This window comes from Vanessa cardui, chromosome 17, assembly GCF_905220365.1.
Source record: "Vanessa cardui chromosome 17, ilVanCard2.1, whole genome shotgun sequence".
Lineage (NCBI taxonomy): Eukaryota > Metazoa > Arthropoda > Insecta > Lepidoptera > Nymphalidae > Vanessa > Vanessa cardui.
In genome coordinates, this window is record NC_061139.1 from 2,526,921 (window position 1) to 2,551,531 (window position 24,611).

Genomic DNA, 24,611 nt, shown 5'->3' on the forward strand with positions numbered 1-24,611 from the left:
GAATGTGCTGGAAACTTTCTCACCTGTAGCCCCGCCCCGCACTCGCTGTATCTATTTTTATAAAATAAATAATACAATTCATACGACATTTCATCTACATTTACGTTGGTTGTATCTATTGCTTTATTGTTATTCTTAAATTCCCCGTTTAATCGAGGAGAAAGAAAGGAACCCAAAAACCTTTTTCGGTCAGATTAAGAGAACCCACCAACATTTTTGTCAGATTAAGAAAATATGCTCTCAGGATACCGTGATAAACCTCCTCTATGAAAATCTGACGCGCTCGAGTATTTCAAAAAAACTTTTTTTTTTTGCATTTTCAAAAATTCATCGTAACTTATCGTCACGCCGAAATCGTCAGTTTTTTTAAAGGGAGCTTCCTTGGGGCCTACTTAACACCCCTTCCGAAAATCTGACGCGCTCGAGTAAATTTTTTTTTTGTGCATTTTTGACTACTTCATATGCCTAGCCCCACCACGCAAACCGGCAGATTAGTATACCGTTGTTATCAGAGGCACTTGGGGCATACGTAGTATGAATATCTGACGCGCTCGAGCATGCCCAAGTAACTGTTTTTTTTAACATTTTTGAAAAACCGTACACGCCAAACCCACCGCTAAAATTGTTTTTACCATACAAGCTTTTCTTTTCGAAATTGTTTTATCTTTCGATTTTGATAAGTCTCGACGACGCCGTTGAATTACGCCATTTAGCTACCTCGCCTCCCTAACTATTAGTATAATATTACAGAGTGAACAGCAAGTTAGTAATGGACGAGGAACTCTTGCGCGGTCGAGCCGCTGCAAAGAAAGCTTCTAAGAAAATGACGCCTGATTTTTCTCTACCTTACGTTCCTGGAGGTAAGTCATATATTAGGCATGTATGTGGATATTTTATGTGTAGTTAGCCTGTGTGCAAGTCTGTCTAGATATTCGACCGCCAAGCAACAGTACTAAATATAGTTCTGTTCTTTTTTTTTTGAAAATATCAAACGGTTAGGCACATCACTCCTCTCGATGGTAAGCAACAGTAGAATCCAAACACAACCAATACAGTTGGAAAGAATGAACAGTCCCAGTCACGTTTGCCATGACGCCACGCATGTCTCTTCTCGCCTCGTTTGAAGGAACCCAGGAACACGAGTGCTGATAGAGAATTCCATTTTTGACGTCGTGACAAAGGAAAAATTTGCCGAATTGAAGGGTGTCTGAGCCAAAGGACATAATATCTTAGTGTCCAAGGTTGGTCAGACATTGGCGTTGTCAGAAATTGGTAAAGTTTATTAGGGCTGTGGTGATAACTTACCATTACGTGGGCCCATAGCTTGCCCGCCTATTATAAAAAACAAATTGAGTAGACGGGTCACGTCTTAAAAACTTAATTCTTTCTAGCTCTTAATAAAAGTTTGTTGTTTTCTGATGACTGAGGTTATTGTATTTTTATAAAATAACCTACAGCACATAGTGAGGGGGTTTTATATGTTGGGGACCTTAAAGAGCGTCTGTATTGATGAAGATATTTTGTGTGTAAGCCAAACCTTTAATCTAATATTAAGATATATATGTATTTTTTGTTACAGCTAGCAATAGCCCAGTTAAGAAAGCCAAAAAGCCACCTCCCTATAACACCAAGTCGTATGACGTGTGGGATCATAGTGTAAGTACATTAAATCACTATAATTATATTATATTACTTTTATCGATTAAACTGGATTTTGTTTTCGTATTCTTCTTTTAAATAATATAAAAAAATTGTATAATTAAAAACAATATACAAATCATAACCACGTGCAATGGTGGCAAGAATGCTAGCAACATTCTCCCATTCTCCCATCCAGCCCTGACACTAGTGGAGGTAATAAGGCGAGGTGGTATATTTTTACAAATATATTTGCATCTTTAATCCCAGGTCGTAACTATTTCGACTATAAATAAAGTTATTGCGCGTGACTCCTTAATTTTAATTTTTTTTATTTTAGGTAACACCAAATTCAAGAACACCAACGAATCTTCCGTACATGTGACTATATGGACATGGCTTGTGGAGAGCCAGCCACTATTAAAATTATAGTTCTGAAAAACATTTATAGTTCTGAAAAACATTTAAAAGTTTATTCGAAATTTAAAAATACATTTGAAAACAGAACGCATACATTTTTGAATGTATCTTGTGAAACAAATTCTCTCTTTTTTGGCAGAATATTTTCTGCAAATGCTTAGTAAATTTAAAAAAATATTATAATGATATATTTATTATTTCGGGCACTACACTCATCAACTGACGGTGTTACAGTTACAAGACATAATTTTATGAATACTCAAGTCTATATAAATTTATATAGAATTATTATTACTATTAATTATGACGAAAATAACATAATTTTTAAAGTATGTTTAAAAATTTCTTATTTCTTCGTGTTTGTGAATTTTAATTGTTTATCTTGTTTGTCTTAATTGTAATAAGTATTTTTTATAGTTAAAAATCTCCGGATTAAAAAATAAATAAATTTTTGTCATTAGCCTTAACCAGTTGCGTAGAAAATTCATTTTTATGTAATATAATGTGAGCATATTTTTCACTGACATAGATAAATTAAGTTTGGTCTGGTGCTAAAAGGGCCTAAGTACGTTCTTAAGAAACGTGAAGTGAATTCTGTGATTTATGGACACTCTTCTTATTAAGATGTGAGGTTTTTCAATATATTAAGACTTACGTCTCCAGAATCATAGCCAGGAAATCGAACAATAAAATATACTTAAATAGGATTTATTAAAATTCAAAGATACTCCATGTTTAATCTTGTGACTACTGGATATCCAAGTAAGTTACAGAATGTTTTTTAAAAAAAAAAAACACGCGTGACATTTGCCGAGAACGTCATGACAATCACACGCGCAATCTAACCCCTCTGAGAATGCGCGTGGTTTAGCCCAACCCCCTAACCCCCAAATCGCCTCCCGTAATTAATAGATGCCACCTAATATATCCTATACCAATAATATAAAGTAAAATATATTGATCAACTGGGATTATTGATATATGGCCCTTTCATCACCAGGCCACAGATTATTGTTAGTATTCTCGTTTGAGTCATGGCACTTTTATGGTCCACCTTTGCCAAACTTTTTTTTTATTTCGTTATTGTAGCTTGTGATCAATATGAATTTAATTTTATTTTTTTAAATTTAATAATATTGTAATAATTATGACAATGTGACGAATTTAGATGAACTTTACGCAAGTAGATATTTGTTAATTGTGTTTTTGTAAATATGTACAGTATATTATGAAAATTTAATACACGCGATATTAAAATCCTTTTTACCTGTAATTTGTCTTTCATTTATATATTTGTTCACAACTTATTGGATAAGTAATTAATGTTTCAATCCATACTCTAGTCCAGCCATACGAGGATTTGGACGAGAGATTGCTTGATTAATCTATGATTTTTACTAGGGATTTGCGAAAAAATGGCGTTTACCCATACGAAGTCAGCATAGGTTTATATACACGTTTGAATCTGATGTGAATGTATGTGCGTCCTACCCGTTATGACATATGGAGCCAAAACGTGGACACTCACGGCAAGGCTGGTCCACCAGTTCAAAGTCGCTCAGCGTGCTATCGAAAGGGCTATGCTCGGCGTTTCTCTGCGGGATTCCATCAGAAATGAGGCGATCCGTCAGAGAACTAAAAAGTCATCGACATAGCCAACCGGATTAGCAAGCTGAAGTGGCAATGGCCGGGCCATATTTGTCGCAGAACCGATAGCCATTGGGGAAAATGTGTTCTAGAGTGGAGACCGCGTCTCGGCAAACGTAGTGTAGGATATCCTAGGGCACGGTGGAGTGACGATATACGCAAGACGGCTGGCAGGAGCTGGATACGAGTAGCCCAAGAACGATCTCAGTGGCGTGCAATTGGAGAGGCCTATGTACAGCAGTGGGCTCTTGATTGATTAATTGAATCTGTATATCGTTTCACTTCACAAAAAATTTATACGTAGACGAAGATTAATATACATATCAGATTGATTCCGTTAATTGTGAGAAATAGTAAAAAGTAATAAAAATGTCTATGGCTAAATCTCGCTGCGTTTGATTAGTTCAAGGAGTTTGTATTTAAAAAATGAGATTATCCCAGTGAAAAAAATATCTACGTAACATTTTTATATTCATCATTTCATAATCCTATATACTCGTCCGATACTGATAATAAGCCTTACCAAAGATACGCCAGTCAACTGGCAATCATTAGCTCGCAAATTGCAACAGCTGCCAGCCAGTTTGGGTATATCGTCATTCTACCCAACTAGAGGATATCTTACACTCTTCCGGCCAAAGCGTGGCCATTGTTCCATAACAGTTTACATTTTGGGCGATGTCGCTTTGCGTCTTCGTCGGATCAGCATTTATATTTAACTTTTTATTTTTTTTATTATTCAGGTATATGACTTTGATAAGTGAAAAAAGTTTTAATGTATTAATAATTCCAATATATCACATCTACACTCTATTTTAGTATAAATGTTATTTGTACTATGGGGTTTATATTTTTAAATAAAACAAAAATGTAATGTGTAAATTTATACATTTTATACAATATATCTAGTTGGCAGTTAATGACTAAACAATAAACACAAGATCAATCATAATAATAAACATACGCGTAAATGGCATAAAAAACACTTATGCGACCAATTTTCGAATAAAATCAACTTTGGCTAACCTCTCTTCCCGGCTCGGGATCAACGCCTCCATAATACTGCAGCACAGATAACCGATGCTCAAAATTGTTCATGACCATAAATAAAACTTAACTCATCTTAAATGTCGAGATCTAAACTCTCCTAACGACTCGTTATACATTCAAAAGCATATAATATATCTTAACCGTGAAGTGTATTAGCACCTTTAATAAACAATCGATTAACAAAAATATCGGTACTAGGAATGATTACCTAAAAAATGTAAGTATACTTCCTGTTATAGTCAGAATCTCAGTGAACTATATAAACGGTAAGGAGTAGTAGTACATATTAATAGCTAACTAGTGACGGTGACTACACGACGGGCGGGCGCGCGGGCGGGCAGGGCGTGACCAGCAGCTCGCCGCCGCTGGCGGTGAGCGCCGTGGTGCGGTGGTAGGCGACGAGGTCGGCGAGCGAGCGGTGCGCGCGCTGCGCGTCGCCCAGCAGGCGGTAGGCGCCGCGCGCGTCCACGAGGTAGTGCTTGCAGCGCGCCGCGCGGTACGACAGCGCGTAGCCCCACACGCGCTCCGACACGCGCACCAGGAAGCTGCCCTCGCCGCGCTCGCTCAGCAGCCGCTCCGACTCCGCGCGGCTGATCAGCCCTGCCGCCAACACGCGCGTCAAGTTTCAGTGAACCCCCCAACGAGTGGAGCGAGCAAGTAAATCTTTGAGTTTACTGCGGGCATGTAATTCGAGGGTGATGCTATCAAGTCCAGCTGCCGCAACACACGCGTCAAGTTTCAGTACGAGTATGTGGAATAATTTCCTGAACCCCCCAACGAGTGGAGCGAGCAAGTGAATCTTTGAGTTTATTGCGGGTATATAATTCGAGGGTGATACTATCAAGTCCATGACAATAAGTTTAAACCTTATAGAAAAAAAAAGACTGAGAACGGCATAGCAGAGGACTATAATTACGGGAAACCTAAAAGTCTTAGAAAAGAATGATCATATGGCGTACAGCGCAACTTGTAGACCGGGAGTAATTAGACCCCTGAAGAACCGCCATACTGGTACAAATGACCAAATATTTTGTCATTATCATCTCCCGGTCTATTGTCTTCGCAACGTCATTTCATCAACAAATTAGCCTAATCTAGTTGATGTTAAAAAATATACCTGAATGTGAATTATCTGAATTGTTTTTCAGTGATTGTTTATCAACTCTCATTGGACAAGGGTTTATCTAAGATCTTGGACCGTGATGGATAGAGCGATATTGAACATAGAACTTACCGTGAAACCAGTCAACCGGTTTGTTGTTCTCATCGAAGCCCACTCCTCGTTTGACTTCATGAGTCCTGAACCATTCCAGCACCGCCTCTCTGTTTGGGGGTTTATCAGCTGAAATTATATTTAAATTCGTTAGGACCAACATTGCGATTACCTAAAAACGGTAACTTGAAAATATGAATCGCGTGTAACCTGGCAGCGCGGGTATGGGCGCGGCGTGCTCGTCGGGCGCGGCGCGGCGGTGCGCCTCCCGCGCCGCGCGAGCGATCTGTCGCATGGCGGCCTCTGCCTCCTTCGCTTTACGCTCTGAAAAATTGCATTACACGTTATTACAATCGAAAACCTTCACGTAGTACGCGAGTGATGCTTCCTGCAGGAGCAATGAGACACCGACCCTGCTCGCGCCACACGGCGTCCTCGTCCTGTGCCTGCAGTTGCGCGTCCCGCAGCGTGCGCGCGCGGCGGGCGCGCAGGCCGCGCAGGATGTCGCCGGCGCGCGCGGCGGCCACGCGGCGCTCCCACGCCGCCACGCGCAGGCTCACGCCGTCGCCCGCGCCCGGCACGCCGCCGTCCTACGGCGAGGGCTAGGGGTTAGTTGCTGATGTTGGACTCCAAATTAAGAACGTCGAAACATTTTTTTTTTTTTTCAATTAAATATTTATAGACATGATAAGCCGTAAGCATTTTGTGTAAAAATTAATTAAAATAGGAATTGGACTTAAAATTGGTAAATTGAAAAAAAAATTTTTTTTTTATATTATTGAACAAAATTAATGAATCTATACTATTTTTAGCAAAAACTTTATAGTGGCACTTAAATTTTGTTTACAGTATCGAAATAAATCCAAAATTACAGTAAAGGCATCGTACCTGTATGGCGTCCCGTTTTCCCTCAATAAAATTGAACTGCAACGTACTCTTCTTGAGGTTCAACTTGAGGTGCTCATCGCAATAATCCTTCTCCGCTTCACTGTCGCTCTTCTCCTTGACTTCGGGCTCCAGTTCCTCGATTCTTTGCCGAAGCTCATCAACCGTGCAATACAAATCAAAGCTTTCTTCGAGAGAATCGACGTTTTTGGGGGACAAGTCGAATTTCTGAAAACATTTACAACATACAATTAGATGTCTAAATATATTCTTCTTCCCTTGTAAAGACAATTAGTTAATACCTAATACCTGTTGACTTCCAAGCAGGATATATTAAAATATATAATTGTATTTAACTAACTTTACTTTGTATTTTTTTAAATGTTGAAAAAGAGTAACTACTGAGTTTCTTGCCTGTTACTACTGTTACTTTCCGAAGCGGTGGTAGCTTCACTTAATTGTAAAATAACTTGTAAAAGCCTACTTGAATAAAGTTTATTTTTATTTGATTTGATTTGAAAATCAACGACTCCAAACCCAGATGTGTCACTAGTAAACATAGTGTTTTTCGCAGTATTTAAATCTGTATAGTCTTTACTAATATTATAAATGTGAAAATATCTCTGTCTGTCGCTCTGTTAAAAATCGAATGGATCATCGACGGCACGTGGTCCCATTAGCGGCAGAAAATTGTATTATTAATAATTAGAAATATCTCCTTTATTATATTATTTCATAAGACACCTATCTACCACCAACTTTGGAAATAAGATGTTATGTCCCTATAACCTAACTGCCCTTTCAAACCAGAACACAAAAATACTGAAGCATTGCTGTTTGACGGCAGTATAAGTCGAATCCAGACAAGCTTACACAAAACTCTATCCCATTATAAGATAAACTATTTAGGTAATAAAAGTAATTTGGTTTAATTTAGTAATAGCAGAACCAATAATAAAAACACATTCGTATCTAAATGTTATTTTAATTGATAAAATAATTAAATATGACGTCGTCTAATCTTAATGTTATATTAATCGTATAATAATGACCTTTGAATGTTTCCAAAAGTTCTAACATTTCCATGTTATGACATGACAAACAAAACGAAAGCAGTCAATGATGATTGTTCCTTAAAATCAAAAGGTTACTTTCTAATAAAAGTACCGAACTCTCTATACTAGAATTAATGTTCTATTCATCTACATATATCTCAAAGGTAAGCCAATAATTTGGAATTTTAACCTTCGATCCGAATCCATACGTATATGTTTTGTTTTAAAACTGTTTCCAATTAGGAGGTAATACAAAACTGACCTGTTCCAAGCTGTCCAAGGGTTTGTAGTCAATTAAATGTGTGAGCTCCTTCTCTACAGACTTTCGGAGCTGGTGAGCTTCCTCGCGCGCTTGAGCGAGTGCACGCTGACGGGCCTCTTCGGCCAGAATGCTCTCAATAGGCTGATCGTCAGGATGCTCTCCCATCACCCAAACCTGGAAAGGAAGAGAATAATGAAATTTATTAAACAGTTTTTTAATTCTTTCATTACATACTCTAATTATTATAGCAAGATAATAGTATGTTTTTTCTATGAGAAATCTATATTGTTTATCTGTTGTCGATAATAGAATAATATGATTCAGGTTATAAATTAAGTAAACTTGAGCAGTTCCTAAAAAAAATAACAAATTAGTGTAAAAGAGTAATAATGGATTAGTAACATAATCGACAAACATTCTTAGTTCATTGAAACAAGTGGCGTTTAGTAAACATTCAGCCTTTAGAAGTGCTCAAGAAAAAATTGTTTCGAATCGTATATTTAAGGTTTTTTACGTTTAGGAAATCAAATATATAATATAATTTTATGGTTGATTCCACATAATTTCTTACTGGTATCAGATCACGTGCATGTTTTTAAGTCATTTTTACATGCAAATTTATGGTATAATGTTAGCAGTTCGTACCTTTACAAGTACTTCGATGTAGTTATGAAACAAAAAGAATATTTTTAAGTACACCCTTAAATGCCACTACTTATTTTCAGTTTACGCCTATTCTAGATTATAACGACGCAGATTCCAAAGTCTCGATTTTAAACCTCGGAACTGGCCATTGCACGGCCATTGATATTGTTAATTTTTTTTTTTTTCAACATGTGCACATGGCACTACAATTCGATCATTTTAAGGCACAGTTTTAATAAGTTCGATAAAGTAAAGTAGCGGCACATTTCAGCAATTTTTTTTTAAATAGAAATTCAAAAATATCATCATAATGCACATTTTTCAGTCGTGTTGTTTTGTGTCCCTATTGGTGTATGAAAATGAGAGAATATGGTGCACTTGAGTTTGCTAATGCATGCATTCACTCTATGTCGCGCGCAAATGCGTAGTCTTTTTTTACAATAAAGGTAATTTTACATGATCAAAACTTCTTACCCACGGTTCCCCGTCTTCACCGTTCAGAAACTGCACATGCTTCTTTCCATTTGATGGGATTTTTCGTTCATTCTCCTCTTTGCTTACTTTCTGGTCCCAAACTTGCCATCGACGCACCTGTGAAAGAAATTAATTTTTATTTAGTGTTTAAATTTATGATTTTTTATTTAGAATATATATTTATTAATTACAATTTTTGATCGAACAAAACTCGATTAGTCGTTGATTACTTGATTAGTGTTTATCGATTTAAATTGAAATAAAGACCAATTTGTTTCTCACTAAACACACCTATCATTTTACGTTAATCTGAGAAAAGTATTTTGCTCAATTAAGCGTAACTTCATACGATAGAAGTTTGTGCAAATCCAAAAGCGTGAATGAGCAATAGATTTTTGTACATTCACCTTTCACCAATATATGTTTTTTACGTTATATTATTTGAGTGCATCTTCGACTGTGTGCAATTCTGTCGAAATGTTAGCGTACTTAAAAGAAGTGTGATAAAAGAAATGATATACAAAAGTTACATCATCTATTAAATTAGTTACAAGACTACACATTTCATATCTTGGGATAAGGTCTGACTTTAAGAAGGTTTGACAATTAATATTACTAAACGTAAAATAATATGCAGTTATACTTTCTACACTAAGCAGAAAATTATCTTGCTTATGCCGTGTCCAGAGCACGGTATTCAATCTTTTTGCAACAGACTCTTTGGTCCGGCTAACTACACAAAAAGTGCCTTATGTTAAATCATGCTGCATTACGAATCGACTTGAATGAGATTTGCATTTTTTCGTAACATCTATTATTTATTCATGCTTTACTAAAGATAGGCTTTTGTTGAGTTTAGAGAAAAAGATTAGAGGTTCAAAACTAGTCTCTATTGCCTTAATTTGTCTATATAATTGATCTTTTCTTTGACGGCTTTTATTCGTGCCAAAAGGCGCAAATTATGTCGCCAATGTCACGTGCGTTAAATTAAATGTTAACGTGTTTTATACATGTCCAGTGTCCAACAACGACAAACTAATGCCATCATCGTAGCATAATAGTAAAGCAAAGGGTTGGTTTTAGAGTTTTGAGCTGGCCCATCTAGATACCACGTACTCATCAGATATTCTAACGCCAAATAGCAGGTATTATTGTGTTCTGATTTGAAGTCAGTGTACAGGTACAAGAGACATAACATCTTAGTTCCCAGGTTTGGTGAACATAAATAAAAGAAATGGTTAATATTTCATACAGCGCCATTATCTATGGGCGGTGGTGACCATTTACCATCAGGTGACCCACTTGCTCGCCCACTTATCTATTCTTCTATAGCGACGGCAAAAACCAAGTAATCTACATTATAACTCTAAAATTATAATTATAATTATAAAATAATCTAATTATAAACGTTATAATAATCTACAGAAATAGAATAATCATAGCCAATTAGAACTTACGATACTCAACTTGAATAATGTTTACTAAAACAGTCACTCCTCTGTTTATATGGAACAGGAATTTATGGGTGGGGCGACACGATAGTATGTATCATTGATAGTGAGTATAACTATAATTATACTTGAGTTGTTATGAGAAAAATAGTGTTTTTATATCATGTTCTTATGATCGAATTTCCATTTTGAGTAACCAGCTACGCAAGAGAGGTCACAAATGAGTTCTCAAACTCAAGTTCTATTCCTTCTCTTTCAAAGTCTAGTGGGTCTCAAACATACAGTAGCGCTCGTTCATCCTATCTTCATCGTTACTAACAGTAGAATATAATGTATATAATACTTGTATATTTTAATAGATAGCTTCACGAAGTATGTTTCTGGTTGAGATATGTATATGGAAAGATGATTTGAAATAATACGTATTTTCAGTATATAATAGTATTTCAGTTCAAAATGTTGGTTATGTATGTGTCTCATATCTCAATTTCATGTTTTTCGATTCAAATTCATTTATATATCATTAATAAACTGGTAATCAAACCAATGGGACCTATGAACGGTGGAAATATGTAAGGAACTAGATGAACTTATATATTGGAAATACGTTTTTGTGGACCAAATATGTAATTCCGAACTGATAGTACCTAACTACAACTTACTTGTATATATACAATAAAGTATATGTCTATTATTGATTTAAATAAGGACATATACAGGCAATTCAACACAAAATTATATAGATTATAAAAAAACGTGAACCTAACACTTACTTCTTGATTTTGAGGATATACAATATGCAACAAATGTTGAACTACTTTACTTTTAATATAGTTTTGTAAAATGACGTATATTTTCAATCAAGTTTTTAGTCTCTGCTATTTATTTCATTGTTTAAAACATTGTCTGTCAGAAGCTTAGACTTTGTCTTAACTTTCCTGAGTGATTGTCTAATCGACCTTGAGTTCATATCCTAATAAATGGGTTTGCCATAACCAAAAACAAAGAACTAATCGAGACCGTGAAAAACCATTGGATCGAAAAGGATATTTGATTGGCAAAAGCCAATGTTACGAGATACTGAAGGTCATTTTAGACTGGATATTGTAAGTCATTTCGTGTCTTATCTGCCGCAGGTTTTATGCCAGCCAACTAAATCCGATTTTTGACAGTTACATTGTTAGCTAATTTATTATAAGTAACCTTATACAGTTCGGTCGATATTTAGTTGTGTTTCAAATGCTGATATTGATCAGAGGTTTTTTAAATGCCGAATGAAATATGGCCACGTGTGTATCAACGAAGCTTCATGATATAATTTCCAAGTTTCTTCTTTTTGAGGACGTTTTCCTGACGATTGGAGACTAAAGTAAGTCGAAGAGACGTCGTTTAGAAATCGTTTAGAATTCAAATTTCAAGCATTTTCGCAATTTTATCAATATTCTCATTTACGAGGATCACAAATATGAATGAAATATTATTGCTAACAGCAGTTCATTTGTAGTTTCTCAGAAGCAATTGTAGGTAAGTAGCCTTACCTGTTCCTCGCGCATCTTGCAGAAGAGCGTTTGTTTTTGTGTCTCGTCGAGCTCGGCGAGGATTTCCGGATCCACCCACATGTCCCTCAAGATCTGTTGCAGCATTTTGATAGTTCTGTAAAACAAAAAGAAATCTTACTCGAAGATTCAACAAAACTATCACTATAGTATTTCTTATTTATTTGTTGTTAAAAGTTACACCATCGACTTACTCACTTAAAAAAATAAAATATTTAATATGGGTGACATTCGAGGTGATCTCGGGGACATCTTTATAGGTGTAAACAACATTGAAACTTATACAATTTTTATAACTGTTGAATTAGCATAATAGGCTATTGAATTGATTTTTATTAAAATCCATTTTATATTATTAAGTATAGTAAGGAACCCAGTGAAAGTAGATATTTTATTTCTAGTATATATTTGCCGAAAAATCGTCATATTACAAATTCCATATTTATATAGTGCGCGAAAACGCACAATATGGCGCTGCAATGAGGTCGGTGACGTCACTTGCCTGTATTTTAATCTGTAGCACTTATTGTTGGCAAGCAAGGTTAACAAACAAGTGACTTCATCATAAGCATCCATCAAGAGCGTTTTGTGTCATGTGACAAACATTTTAAAAGTACATTTTTATTAATAGATTTTTGAATGAATTAAGTATTATTTTCAACTTTCGTTAATAAATAACCATTTTTAAACTCAAAATATAAACTGATTACAATAATTGACTCTTTATTTTTCAAAAAGTCAAATAGCCTATTGATGTCAATTTAACAAAAAAAATAATTTTATTGGACATCGAATATATTTGTACGTATTGTTATTTAGGTAAGCGAACTCTACGCAACACCAGAAGAAATTTGCGAGTTGGCCCGGTTAGGTAAACGCACGATTACATTGTTACCACGACAGTTTAGTGCAATAAATATAGCTAACACCATTTTGTCTCTAACAAATACAAGGGATTTTTTTTTCGTTTTTATAATGTTTGTAGCCAGTATCAACTAATATCAATAAACGTGGTCTTCATATTTGACAGTGAAAATGTATGTTAAGACTGATAACAAGACGATTAAATCCTATTAGTCTTTGCGGCGTATATTGGATGAAAATCTGCTACATGCGTGATGGAATATTTACATGATATAATAAAGTCTTGTCATTTTCAACATTCCGATATCTGTAGACACATAATGACATGTAATGTCATTTGTTAAATATCAATCCAACTACACGCGTCGGAACACCGTGGTGGAATAAGTTCCAACTCTTTTTGGTAGAAATGCCTTAACACAGTAAGCCACGTACAGTCTGTTACTGTCAAGAACCTCAAAACATACTCTTAAGATATTTTATAATGGCACTACATGTAACTACATATTACACAGGAATTCATTATTCAGTAATTACTAATCAGTATGTAGAGATGTTAATTACTTCTTCCGCATGTTATGACTAAGTTGAGACGTCGTGTATCTAAGGTTGTATTGGTAACGAGAAGTGATCAACTTCCGTGGCAACCTTGCCTTGTAACCTTAGTCTGCACTTAACATATTTTAAATTATAGATTGATTTTTATACTTTTTATCATATAGTGCTAATAGCCGGTAGTGACGGTATTTAAATATATTTGGCAAAAAATCGACAAAACTTGTGAGTTCCTACAACATAGTTTATGAAAAAATCAAATCAACTAGGAATTTTACTACGTTCAAGTATGCTTTTACAGGCACTTTGTCGTCATTAGAATTGTCATTTAACTAAGTATATTAAGTGAAGCTACCACCGATCCGGAATGCAGATTCTACCGAGAAGAACCGGCAAGAAATTCAGTGGTTGCTCTTTTTCAACATTTCAAAAAAAAGTCATGTTGTTAAATACAGTTATTTATGTATGTAATATAACCTGCAAACAAAATCAATCATATCTATAATAATATTTATAACTCGAAAGTGACTCTGTCTGTGACCCTATCACGACCAAATCACTGAAACAAATTTGATGAAACTTTGTATAAATCCTTAAGGATTTTTACAAAGTTTAAAACGCAAGTGAAGTCGTTTTTACAAATTGCTAAGTTAATTTTAAACAATATCATTATACAGTGATGTGTAAAACAAACAAAAAAAAACTTTCTTTGTTTGTTTGTTACGTACACATTATCACGTCCGGTGTATGTGAGGAGTTTAAAGATGTATTTTTATGGCAATGAGAACTTTGAAAAACGTCAGTGATGATCATTATTTAAAAACTCGGAAACGCGCACCGGAATAACCCGATAGCAACTTCGATTTATATTTAACATTTTTTTATGTCAAACGACGCTGTAGGCGATAATATGTTTTCTGCAGGTCTCGATATGTTATAGCAATTAGTGACAAAGAGTTGGATAATTTTTATATTTAGAAGCCATCCAAAATGTTGTTCAATAAGGAAATTTTGCCAGCATTCTTGGTGACATTTCAAGCGGTCGACTACGTTATAGGAATAATAATTTTTTAGACTTTTTTATTTGTATATTTATGTTACATGTTAATTTATTCATGTAGTATAGGATAGCCGAATTTTGTTCCAGTGATAATGGAACTGCACATAATAAGTTGGTTATGATCTCATTTTGAAGAGCTCAGATGTGCAGAAAAAAAGGATTTAATATAAAGGAGCGGAAAAAAGATACTGGCCGGTAAGAGAGCGGTTATACAGACGACAAATTCAATTGTACTTTTGTATAAACACAAAGTTTCGTAGGAGAACCACTAGTTATCATTAATATCATTCATGTATATATGTTTATATAATAAGTTGTAACAAACATAGCTATTTATTTTTAAAATCCTTACAATAGTTTTTTCTTCGTGTTTTCGATAATGATGCAACGGAATTTCCGTTTGTGATAACTTTGTTAATATTCGACACTGTAAATGATACAATACGGCTTGGAGACTATTATGAAACAAATTTGGCAGAATTACTTAATTCCATTATTCCAATGTCATTGCAATTAATACCGTTCATTGCTTTTTGAGATTTCACGATCGAATTCTACATCGAGTTACGAGTTTTTTATCCAGAATAACTCCCATACGTATATTTCGTAATTAGAACATTTATTTAATAAGATAACATTCCTTTACTTTTTATAAAAGAATCGAATGTTTAAGTCACCGAAAACTTTAAGGACCAACGAAAACTTTGTAGAAATACATTGCATTGTGAACCTTATATCTTATATGTTAGGAATGTAAATTGTTTAATGTATAATGTCTGAATAGTTCCCAGAAAGTGAACAATGAAATGGAAGAAGCGTTGCGTTCGAATATCAATCAGGCGCCGAATGACTCCATACATTATTCATACAGTTCACAAACAGTCAAATAGCTTTACTCCGAAACAAAGCAATACTTAGTTTTTGACTCACTAAAAATATTCCTCTTATTATGAATTGAAAATAAGAATTCCTATACACATAGATTCTTTTTTTTTCGTCATTTTAATTGATCAAAACTGTATCATGATATTTTTCATATATATTATGATTTATATATTGTAAAAACAATAAAATTTAAAAGTAATAAAATGTCAGACATTTCTAAATTATACATTTTTAAATTAGTCTTGTTTGAAAAATGTTAAAAAATGGATTAATATATATCGATAACTTATTAATCAAATTATTATATTCATTTTTCTAATTTAATTACTACTGATTTTCTCGCGGATACTTCTCGGGAAAATCTAAATTCTGAACCGTTGGTACTTTAAAAAAGTGCTTAAAATTAAAAAGTGCTCGTGCCATTGAATAAGTATATTTTGAATTTCTTAGTATTATTTTACAACTATACATTAAACTAATTTATGAGCAGTCAAATCTTTTATGAAATCAACAAGCAGTAAATACTTATTGGATGGTTGGATTATTTCATTATTGAAAATAATTTACAATGTAGCCTGTTCTAATAGCTATATTACCGAAAGGTTGTGGTAATAATAAGCTTTATTGAAAGCCTTCGGCTCACAAAGCAAAGTCGTGACAAACGATGTTTTAGTAGAGTGTATATAAATTGCGAACAAACTCGGGATAGTCCTGTATATTTAATGTATAAATCCGAAAAGAAAATTAAAACTTATATACTAATAAAATTATTATTTAAAGCAAGCATTTAATTTTCTTTTAATAATTTTATTGAATAATAAAATGTAGAAACAATAAAGAAAATTCAATTAATAAGATTGTCTGTCAAAAGATTCATCATTTAAAAATCAATAAATACATATATTAATCCACCAATATTTCAATACCAAATGGTCTTCCTATTGTAATACACATATCCTTGTATTACGATAAACCTCGTAACACACCCTAAGCTATAATATATTATAACCGACAAAATTCAAATATAGAACAAACTTAATTTTTAGCAAACTACATAATAAATTCAAGCACTACTCGTGTGATTAAAAAAGCTCATTCCAAGTTGGACCAATACTAACAATTATTCTGACATTTTTAACTCACAAATCTTGACAGGATTTGATAAAATATTTAAATAAATAAATATTGGACAATATCTCATACATTACTCTGATCTCAATGTGAGTACATATAGGACTTGTGATATGGAAATTGAGAAGTAGCGACGGTACGAACACCTAGACCCAAAGCGACATAGAAAACTAATGATTAACTACATCGACTCGTCCGGGAATCGTACCCAGGACCTCGGAGTGGCGTAACCATAACACCGGAAAACACTACTCGACCATAGAGGTCGTCATCATATTTGATGGAATACCGCGTATTTTTCTTTTCTCATGCCTATTAGCATAGCATCGCTATCAGAAACGGTGAGACACAATAATCGCATGCTTAAAAGTGAAGGTGACTACGAAATGCCAGCCGTCATTAGACAGAACCGGTCCGGTCGCTTTGCGCATGCTTATACATACATACCTTTGTGTATTATCTTGAGAAAAACAAAAGCTTTGTTTGATAGGAAAGTACTTATTATAAAATGATTTCATTTATAACATTATTGGTCCTTAATCATACTTTGTCCTCATCCCAATTTTATTTGGGGTCGGCGCAGTATGTCTTCTCCTCCCATACTTCTCTGTCGGACGTCTAATAAGTAACATTCTTTATAACCATATTCTTTCTCACAATCCATCCATCGTTTCTTTGGTTGTCCTCTACCTCTTTTTTATGCTATTGGTTGGCGGACGAGCATATGAGCCATCTGATGGTAGGTGGTCACCACTGTCCATAGACAATGTCGCTGTAAGAAATATTAACCATTCCTTTCATTTCCAATACGCCACCAACCTAGGGAACCAAGATACTATATTCCTTGTGTCTGTAGTTACACTGGCTCACTCACCCTTCAAACCGAAAGACAACAATACGAACGAAAACATTATGCGACTATTGTTTTTACTATCAACATCGTTGAACTTGTCCTATTTTTTAATGGTTACAATAAGTTGGTTAGTATATAGGGCAAGCCCTGTAGTCCATTATGATGTGTAAAATTTGACATCTTACCATAGTTGTAAGTAATATAAACATTCCATTCAGATAGTCATCCCAAATCATCATCACGGATTCGTGAAATTTGAACAACAATTCTAGCACCGCGAATAATGATTGGTCAATTCAAATAACTCGCGGTTCCCCGGCTAACTGTTACATACTTCCGTCCCACTCCCAAATATTGCAGGTGAGCGAGAGGGAAGACGTCACACATCGAAAAGTAAATCATCACAATCAATTAATCAAATCAGCTTGGATATTTCTGAAAGCAGCTAGTTCAAACATACAAACTTTCCAGCTATATAATTCGATTTATCTGTTAAAGCCATATCCAGTGGAACAAACACAGAATTCTTAAAACCGCAAGTAATCACAGGATGTTTGTTGTTGAGCGCATGAGTTGAATTCTGATTAAAGATTGTTTCAACAATTCAATGATAATCTTTGTAAATATGCGGCTCATTTCACATGAATATATTGATACTGGTAAGCAGAGAAGTTTAAGCAAATAGGCCTTATTGCATGGTAACAAGTATATATATATACGTTTTATATATTATTTTACAAGTTTTTTAAGTTGATAGCTGGCAGTCAGGACATAGATAAGATTAGTCAATATATTTGATATGTAAATATTTCTCAGAATATCTTTTAGACAATATTACTTGTATTGAGAGTTTTCAACATAATTATCTCATCTGCATCAACGGATCGTTTATTTAATGAAATGTCATTTCGTTTAAAAGGCCACGCGAAGCCAAATTTTGAAATTCGATTTTCGAATCGATCTTTAGAATTTGAAAATCGACTAATTTATGATTGGCTGATTATCCGTCAAATATTGTATCAATTTCTGAATTCTCCAATCACGCTCTTAGTCTTTATAGAATACGCTCTTTCTCACTCACACCAGCAAAGCTATCTACACATAAACAAATGCAGTGTACGAAGCATTGACCAATCCTTGTATTACTGCTATGGAACCAAATATAGGATATGAGTAATGCCGCTTAAGACTGTTTACACAAAGCATTAGTAACTTTAGAGTTGATAGTTTAAATGAGGACTAACGATTGGAAAACAATAGGAATTCCTATGATAAATAATTATGTATCCTAATATAATTACACATAGGTAATTAATCCTCATTTTTCAACACAATACATATAAAGATGATTGGTTAACAATGACATTGATGTAACAAGACATAATTGCTTATTACTCAATCGTTCGTATTCAATTAAATATATCTTATTTAAAAGAATCGCAGTGACGACCTTAAAAGTGATTGATTAATACTGCTAATAGTTTAGAAGCATTTTATCTGACGCATCTGTATATTATAATAGACTGTGCCGCGACTTCGCTTGCGTGAAATTACGTTTGTGAAAATAAGAATAAATACACACACACACTCACACACATGCATGCATATGCGCGTGTTAGCGTAAATGCAGTTTTGTAGAATTTTGCTGAAAGTTTATCATTGAAATAATGTCTATACTAATATTGTATAGCGAAAGTGTCTTTGTATGTCTTTCACGTTCGAACCACTGAACCGATTTTGATGGAATTTGGTATGAAGTTTAAACTCTAAGGAAGGATACTTTTACGCATAGCAGCTGGTGACTAACCTAATAAATGAGAGAAAAGACAGTTCATTTGTTTCTAAAATTATCGATAACTAACAAACAAATCTTATATCCTTTGATTATAGTAGAAGCATAAATAAATAAGCTATTGCCAAATAGGACGAAATTTCGTAACGACTCATCATAGCTACGAGGTCGTTTTTGATGTTTTATCGGTTGAACTGTCGTTATCATATTTACTGTTACGTCTGGGTTTTTTTAGTCAATATCAAAGTTACATGATATTGTTGTTTACTTACTCCATTACTGTATCTATTATCTGAAAATTACTATTTTCCTTAAGAACCTTCTGTTAAGTATTGGAAAACTTCAAAAACAAAGAAGTATGTCATTTTCAAATTAAACCGTGACCAAGGATGGTGCTCATTGATATATAAATTATTACTTGTCCATCCATTTATTTATATAAAATGCTTTATTGCACAACACATGGAAAAAAAGGGGAAATACAAAACATAAAATAAGTACATGGTGCGCAGAGGCGGTCTTATCTTTATCTCAGTTGTAGCGATCTTTCACAGACAACCTTTGGTGGTAGGAGCTTAGAACGAAAATAGGTAAGTGAAGAAAAAGATACAGAAAAAAGAGGAAAAGTACAATATAAAACCCTATGTGCCAATAATACCAGGTCTTGAATCAGCTTGATCCTGCACCTAATTTATCATCGTTCGTAACGAATTGCGATTACGATAGACTTCAGAATAGTTGACGTTTACGCAAGAACTTTATTTATTCAGAAAATGTAACAAAAGTTGTATATATATATAATAAAATTGGAGTGTCTGTTTGTAACTTTGTACAAATGTATACACGGTACATATACCAAAATCACTTTATTTATAGTTATTGGCTGTCTGTCTGTTTGTTCCGTCTAATTTCTGGAACTGATTATGGCAGGACTTCTACTGGGAGATAGCTGATATAACAAGGAGTAACTTACACTACCGCAGTATTTTTTATTATATTCTAACGCACACGAAATCACGTCAATTGCACTCCTAATAGCACATTACAACATGATAAAAAAATTGTTTCCTACGTCCATAACTAGAAAAAATACAGACTCAGAGTCGGATTTAAAGGTCTGGAGGCCCCGGGGCCACAAAGCAGTGAGGGCCCTAGACAAACAGAAGCGTGAACACTCTAATAATTATATTATTATGAATTAATTAGTTTTTTTTTTATTTCAATCAGTAAGCTATGATTTGTTTCGTATTTGTATCGGTAACTTTTAAAATATTAAATAGTAACATTATTATAATTTGACTATATCTCAGTACCTATTTGTAACTTGCTGAAAACTGTGGCCCCCTCTCATGTGGAGGCCCCAGGGCAGTTACCCCGGTTGCCCTCCCCTAAATAAGGCCCTGTACAGACTTACTTGAGTAACTTAATAATATTAAATAAAACCACAGTAAATCGACTTACTATTATACTTAAAACGTACGATAATACGAACAATCCAGTTGTACACTGAACCTCCTGCGTAGTTGACCAGTACTAGTAATTAGGTCAGGACAGATTTTTTATTAACAAAGTACAATGTACCCATATTTCATTAGAAGTGGGTCAAATCTATATTAATATTATAAATGTGAAAGTAACTCTGTCTGTCTGTCGCCCTTTCATGACCAAACTGCTGAACCGAATTTATAGTTATGAAGCAAACTTGAACTCCAAGAAATAGGTTACTTTTTGCCTAACATATGACAATAGCCTAAAACGCGTGCAAAGCCACGGACGGCTACTAGTCAATATTTGAATTAAAGTCAAATATCAGGGTTACTAATAGTCTTAACTGCCACCTTAAAATAATGAGTTTTAACGCTTTAAACAAATCATTAATTGTCTTTTTATGTCTGTCATTAAGGTCAAATATGTCTTGGTATCAAATGTCAAATGTAAAAGATGACGTAACACCAAAAGGTAATAAAATACACATTAAAGTTTTTCTACCAACATAATACAATCAAATCTGTTGGTTACTACCAATTACCATTGGTCACCAACGCCCATAGATTTTGGAATTGTACCAAATATGAACCTTACATAACCAATTCCCAACCTTGGGAAATAATATGTCATAACTTGTACTTATTACTCTGCCCTTTAAACTGGAACACAACAATAAGTACCGCTTGGAGGTAGAATTACAAATAGCTTTGTTCATTTACAAAATATACAAACTCGCGACAGATTATTAACAAAAGAGGTTTGTTGCGCTATGAATTTTAACGGCTTATGTTTTCAGCGCTGTCGTGCAAAACTCGCCCGACATGTGGCATACGTGTGGGAAACATGTCAGATCTTCACGGTCTGATTTAGCGTAGAATAAAAAAAAGTCACACATAAGAAATTTCACTAACCCCAGATGGCTTAGCGAATTGAACTCATGGAAAACCAAAATCGCAAGTTCGAATCCAGACAGTACCGCTTTATAGTATCATGAATTTAACATTTTGTTGATGATCAATATCTTAATCAATAATCTTAAGGAAACCAGCATACGTCGGTTAACTTTTTGACACATGGGGTTTGACACATTTTCCAAGAAACAACTCGAAACTCACTGCTGATCACGAACGTGAAATATCTGGACATATTGCGTAACAATGAGTATAATGGAATCATAAAAATCATAGGATCACGTGGCGTGAGATACGAAGTGATTTCTTACAGAACGTAAGGTTAAGCAGTTGGTCGAGTGAGTTTCTTAAATGGATAAGCATTTATCCAGCAGTTACAATATAAAATAATTATATTGTAACTGTATTGCATATATGTATTGCAAACCATAAAATTATTTTAATTAATAAAAATATTAATTAGTCGTTGAACAATAGCATACCTGATCAAACAATAGTACCATTATCAAAGCTTTAGGCGTGGTATTAAAATTGTTATTGAAGAAAGCGCCCGTGCAACACCGGAGCGAGTGGGCGTGACCGGTCATGGAGTCAAGGACACGTGAGTCTCGATCTTCAGCAGACCACGTAACAACCAGTTCTATTGAATTTAAATGTCTTAGATTTACTTTCAAACAATATTCCTTTCGTATAATATACCTATATATTAGAACAGCTGTGCTCGCGACTTCGTACACGTTTAAATTTAATGAAAAGGTTACTGTTGTAGATATGTTACTCCATATTACATCAGCTTTCTGCCAGTGCCGACAAAATCGACCCAACGGTTACAGAGGCTATCAGTTACACAGTACACACAATCAGACCAAAGGTAAAAATAAAATCTTGTTTTGGCATATGAATCCTGTTAAACCTAATCATTTGGTAAAAAATGATGGTTTTATGGATGAATTACAAACACCAATTTTATTACATATCTATATATTATAACCAAGTGCCACCGAACCGTACTGATTTGTATTACTGTACTGTAACTAACTTAGTTGATTTGTATTACTGCACTGTAACTTAGTTATCTTTACTGTAATGACACCATTAACATTTTAAGGCCGCTGTAAAAAATGTAAAAGAATAGTGAGCATATTTTAACGGCTTTTATGAATAACTGTGTTGCCGAAAAATTTAGTTGAGGCTGTAAGACGTGACTTGAGACTTCGCATTTTGTATTTGTTTTATAAATTTAAAATGAGGGGATAAAAGACATGTCTATGGTCTGGTATGTTATGCTATTATATATAGGATGACTATTTATTTACATAACATTATTACATTACATGACTTTTTTGGCAAATAGAATAAAAACAATAAAAGACCAATAGAGTACTTTTTTATTATATAGGTAGGCGGAAGAACAAATAGGTGGTCTATTTGTTCTCCTCTGGTCTCTGGTCAATTGGTCACCACCATACCAAATATCAAAAAATATATCTAAACATAGATGTTGTAAAAAATTTTGCCCATCCATCCTTGGGAACGAAAATGTTTTACGCCTTGTGCTTGAAGTTATTCACCGAAGTAATCCGAAAAAAAACTGGTTCCATTTTGTATATGACAGAATCCAGAGACAACAAACACTAAACAGCATAAAAACCAAATCATAAAATATATTTTTGAAATTGAACTAATTTCTTTGGTTCCTCAGCATCATTTCGATTGCCAGAATATCTATAAAACAACAAACAGTTTTTCATTGAACAGAAAATTCAAACAAGCCGTATGTAGGGCGCATGGTATATCCGTATGATTATGCTTGGAAGAAAAACATTATTATGTACATAAACTTAGCACATCATGGATTTGCGGGGTTAATTGTACGGTCTTTGTTCCATTTGTCTTATTTTTTATTCGCAAAATGTTAACTGTTGTCTGTATCTGGGCTAATAGCGTGACGCGTTTCTTGGTAGTGTTATACCATAATTCTGCTACTGTTTTACCGGCTAATGTTTTTTGTTTGTTTTCTTTTTTTGCTCGAATTCGAAATTTGAAATTATAATTTTATTACTTGACAGCGTGTATTGTATGAAGAAAGTAAAAACTATACTCTATTATTTCAAATGTTATATTATGGAATTAGTTTAAATTTAGAAACCATTTATATTTTATCTTTATATCTATACATATTTGTATTTATTACATACCTATATTTAAAACGGCCTTGCCCAATGCCTTGGCCTAGATTAAACAAAAAAAAAACATCCTTGTGAAAACGAGAAAAGAGAAAATTTGAATGAAGAACATAAAGGAATTTAACCGTCGCTAATTTCGACAATGGTTTGAAAAGTGACTTGAACTGTCACAGTGACAGGAGTCAAATAACACAAATGGCGGGAAACATAATTCGAAAGTAGGTTACTTGAACAAAAGAAGTTGTACTCAATAATCATCCATGTTATTTTTTTTTTAATTTCAAAGTAAAAACATTTTTACACGTGTGCTACTTCATTAAAATGATTTTTTAAAAAGTTTTTGCTTCATCTCCTCTCATATTGTTTACAAATGACTGTCATTATTTCGACTTCAAACAATGTTCATATACAATACATAAGGACTGCGTCTAGTTAAAACTCAGTCGTTTTGCATATATTAAATATCCTAGTTATTTTACTTATATATAAAAAGGCTAACACAAAATAGTTTAGCACCTAGTTGTCCTAGCTTCAAAATATTTTCTTTTTTTGAAAAAAAAAAAAATAAGACTTGAAAAAGTGTTCGAAAT

General features: G+C 34.1%; 2 protein-coding genes across 2 annotated transcripts in view; one reads left to right on the top strand and one right to left on the bottom strand.

Moving 5' to 3' along the window:
* Positions 1 to 2,086, top strand: part of LOC124537121 (cyclin-dependent kinase-like 1) — a 38,807-nt gene extending 36,721 nt beyond the window's left edge. Inside the window, exons 14-16 of the mRNA XM_047113854.1 lie at positions 751 to 860; positions 1,580 to 1,656; positions 1,979 to 2,086. Coding sequence (XP_046969810.1) covers positions 751 to 860; positions 1,580 to 1,656; positions 1,979 to 2,023 — 232 coding nt within the window. The 3' untranslated portion in view covers positions 2,024 to 2,086. The remainder of the gene's footprint in view (positions 1 to 750; positions 861 to 1,579; positions 1,657 to 1,978) is intronic.
* A 2,490-nt stretch (positions 2,087 to 4,576) lies between these two features.
* Positions 4,577 to 24,611, bottom strand: part of LOC124536908 (SH2 domain-containing protein 4B-like) — a 41,136-nt gene continuing 21,101 nt past the window's right edge. Inside the window, exons 2-9 of the mRNA XM_047113573.1 lie at positions 12,279 to 12,393; positions 9,290 to 9,406; positions 8,171 to 8,344; positions 6,857 to 7,081; positions 6,381 to 6,558; positions 6,179 to 6,292; positions 5,990 to 6,097; positions 4,577 to 5,355 (exon numbers count right to left, since the gene is read on the bottom strand). Coding sequence (XP_046969529.1) covers positions 5,066 to 5,355; positions 5,990 to 6,097; positions 6,179 to 6,292; positions 6,381 to 6,558; positions 6,857 to 7,081; positions 8,171 to 8,344; positions 9,290 to 9,406; positions 12,279 to 12,383 — 1,311 coding nt within the window. The 5' untranslated portion in view covers positions 12,384 to 12,393 and the 3' untranslated portion in view covers positions 4,577 to 5,065. The remainder of the gene's footprint in view (positions 5,356 to 5,989; positions 6,098 to 6,178; positions 6,293 to 6,380; positions 6,559 to 6,856; positions 7,082 to 8,170; positions 8,345 to 9,289; positions 9,407 to 12,278; positions 12,394 to 24,611) is intronic.